The 3,634-nt window shown below is 34.3% G+C and overlaps 1 protein-coding gene across 1 annotated transcript; it reads left to right on the top strand.

The window, feature by feature from the left end:
* Nucleotides 1-895: 895 nt before the first annotated feature.
* LOC122643725 (LOB domain-containing protein 29-like) lies at nt 896-1,795 on the top strand. The gene is made up of 2 exons (XM_043837314.1): nt 896-1,174; nt 1,361-1,795. The coding sequence occupies exons 1-2, from the start codon at nt 896-898 to the stop codon at nt 1,793-1,795; spliced, it is 714 nt and encodes a 237-aa protein (XP_043693249.1).
* Nucleotides 1,796-3,634: the final 1,839 nt, after the last annotated feature.

Genomic DNA, 3,634 nt, shown 5'->3' on the forward strand with positions numbered 1-3,634 from the left:
ATAATGTATTTTATCCCTTGTTGGGATGGGGGCGTGACAATAAGTTAGGTATGTCTTGCCAAAAAAAAAAACAGCTATATGTTAGCTGGTATAGTAATTTTTTCTTTCCTTATTCTCATTTCCTTGTATGGACCTGTCATGCATAGCTACCCTTCATTTGTATTCACAAGATCGAATTTTACCAGAGTTCACAGAAAGAAGGTCATTGTAAGTTTGTAAGAATTTAATCCATTTCTATTAATATTTATTCACATCTTGGTAATAAATGGAAATGTGTCCATTGCATTCCAGGTTGACAACAAAAACTGCCAAAATGTTTGAAATTAAGCATTTGATAGTATGAGAGAACCACTTTAAGGAGTACAAGGCTTCTCAAACATTGAACCCATCTCCTCCATTTTCCATTGTTCTGATCTATATTGTTCATGAAATTTAGATTCACCTTTGCATTAATTTGTTAAATTTTAGGGTTTTACTATGGTAACATTAAAGCACCATTTATCTGTTCTAGATTGTAACTTCAGCTTTTAATGGAGTAGAAGTTATTACAGTAATTAAGGAGCAATGTATCTATCAGGAGAGAAAAAAAGTGCAAGTCACACTCTAAATGATCAATCAGATAGAGATGGGTTTGGTTTGTGTTAACTCTTTTGTCGTCTTAAGGATGTTTGAATGGAATCTCAAGTGTTTATAAAAATTTAAGATGGGTGAAAGAAGGTTGTGTACAGAGAACAAATGAAATTTGTAGCCCATTAAGGAGACCAAATGTAATTAAGTATTGATTATAATATGATCCACCTCCCTCTCCTCCGGTGTTTATAAACATTAGAATGGTTCTTACACTGATCTGCAAACACAAAAAAATTCACCTAAAAGACTTAGAAGAGAGCCAAAAATGACAGGTCTAGGATCACCTTGTGGAGCCTGCAAGTTCTTGAGGAGAAAGTGTGTTAAAGGTTGTGTATTTGCTCCATATTTCTGCCATGAACACGGCGCGACGCATTTTGCTGCAATTCATAAGGTGTTTGGAGCAAGCAATGTTTCAAAACTCCTTGCTCACCTTCCGGTGACTGATCGTTGCGAAGCTGCTGTCACAATCTCTTATGAAGCTCAAGCAAGGCTTCAAGATCCCATTTACGGCTGTGTTTCTTACATTTTCGCGCTTCAAGAACAGGTTTATAATTTTTTTTTATTTTTTATGAATGATTAATATATTCAACGAAGCCCTAGAATTCTTTCCCCCAAAAATTTGGAGGAAAGACGAAGAAAAAATAAAAAATAGATAGAAAAAATCCCAACACAAATCAACGGCGTATCCCTACAGCTTAATCAAGTCTCTTCTTTGTTTTAAATTGTGCAGGTTGTCAATCTACAAGCACAGCTAGACTCTCTTAAGGCACAAGCAGCCCAAGGCCTTGTCAATGGCTCTACAACTTCAAGCCCCGAAGACGATGACAAATTTTACAAGAAATTTCCTTCTTATCCACAAGATTTCCAAGGATTGTTTCATTCAGAAGAATCAAAGATGCAATTCCATCAAAACCCTAACATTATCCATGATGAGACAATGAAGAACTACAACACTGCAGGTTTCATGGATCCCAATTCTATGAGTAATTATCACAATAATCCTGTAATTCCTGAAGAGAATCTCTCATTTACTGGTTTTGAAGACCCATCTCATCATGCTATGGCTTATCTTGACATGCAAAATAACACCAGGAAATGGGCTCTTCAAGACATGGAAGATCTACAATCACTGGCTTTCTCCTATCTACAAAGCTCATCATACTGACTGGTAAAGCCTCAGCATCAAGATCGTTGTGGATGTCTAGCTTCTTCAATTTTTTGAAGTGTGACTAAATGCTTCTAAAAGTGCATTTTTTTCATGCTAAAAATAAGCTAGAAACCCTAGAAATGGTTATACAGTAGTTAGGTTCTCCCTATATTCTATATACTCTCTATGTTAGTTGTATTTTAGATCTTGTGTATCTTTAGTAATGGATAGAATAATAGTGCAACCTGTTGCCACGTGAGAAGAATTAATGGAGAAAACCTGATTTTGTTCTGCTAATTAGCCATATTATAAAACCAAGTATTCTAATAAACCCTAGTAGAGACCTAGTTAGGTAAGCTTGCTATATTGTTACTTTCCCTTCATTAACCTAATTATAAGCTGTGAAAAGAAAAGTTATCCTTTGAATGTGCCTGGGAATTAATTAGAATGATCTAAAACAAAATAGTCAATTAATTGAAGAGTATGGTGAATATCGATCTACTCAGTAACCCTAATAATCCAGCATAAAAAAAAAAAAAGTAAACCTAATAATCATTATTAAGGTTAAGTAACTCTTTGCAATCTAAGTGATTTACTTGTTTTTTTTATCACCATCATCTTCCTCCCTACCATCAAACCCTAATTTACTGTATCTTATTAAGGCCGGCCGCCTTATCGATCCTTTCTTAGTTTTTTTGATTGTCAGATAGAGCTTTCAGTAATGAAGGCTTAAACTTGATATCCCTAAAGGGACAATGAAAATTTATAAACATTTCTTCATTTTTGTTGTTGAATGAAGTTAGATATTTTCTCATTTAGGGTTTTCTTGGTGTAACCTGACCTAAAATGCTGCTTCCATGGTGAAGTACATTAATTATCATTGTTCCCCTCTTTAGTATATTCAATTCCAAAATAGTACAAAGATATGAATTTATTAAGTTTTGGTTGTCCAAATGGAAGCTTTGGTAAATTAATAATCAAAGCATCTCAATACAACATCGAAGCCAAAAATGACAAGCTTAAGGGGGGACCCCGACAGAAGATCAAAACAAGCAATCAAATATGATATTAGAGTTGGTAATTAATGTTTATCAAAGACTTTGTGGTTGGACCTTAAATATTAGAGCTGAAGCAGGGAGGCAATTACAAAATGGAGTTAGGGTTAGTTAAAGCTTCATTAGTACAGAAATTAAATGGTTAAAGTTGTAGAGCAAGTTGTCCATGGAAGATGAAACAGAGGCTGCATATGGCCTCAAAATAAAGGTAAAAACTATTATGATTAGACCATAGTTGTGATTAAAACTAGGGTTAATGACATAAGAGAGTTTGATTATCCTTGTCTACCAAAAAATTAAAAGAACCCAAAAAAGGAAGAAAGATATGCAAAGCAACAAATGCCAAAGACCATCTGCAACCTCCTGCCTATATAATTGTATGAGAAAAATAATGGTTTATTTAGTTCATCTTTTTCAAATCATCTTGTATTTTATTCTATTTAGCTTAGCATTCTACATTTTAATTAACATTATAGAAAACATCACATGTTGTGAAGCAATCAAGATGATTTAAGTTCATGGTTCTGGACCTTCTAATCTTCTTTAAGATACTCAGACTTTATGATGTGCTGATAAGGGTCACCCATGCTTTGCCCATGTGATCTATTCAAAATGTTCCAACCCCACATACTTTCAAGAGGCAACTGGTATAGATTAAATGGGTTTCTATTGTAAGGTTCTACTAGTGTTTGGACTGTGCTTGAATGCTTGGTTTTTCTATGTAAGAAAGCTAAAACAGTAACTAGGGATTAAATTAAAGCATCAATATTTTATGCAAGTATGGGTACAAAAGGGCACCCAG

This window comes from Telopea speciosissima, chromosome 10 (assembly GCF_018873765.1).
Source record: "Telopea speciosissima isolate NSW1024214 ecotype Mountain lineage chromosome 10, Tspe_v1, whole genome shotgun sequence".
Classification (NCBI taxonomy): domain Eukaryota; kingdom Viridiplantae; phylum Streptophyta; class Magnoliopsida; order Proteales; family Proteaceae; genus Telopea; species Telopea speciosissima.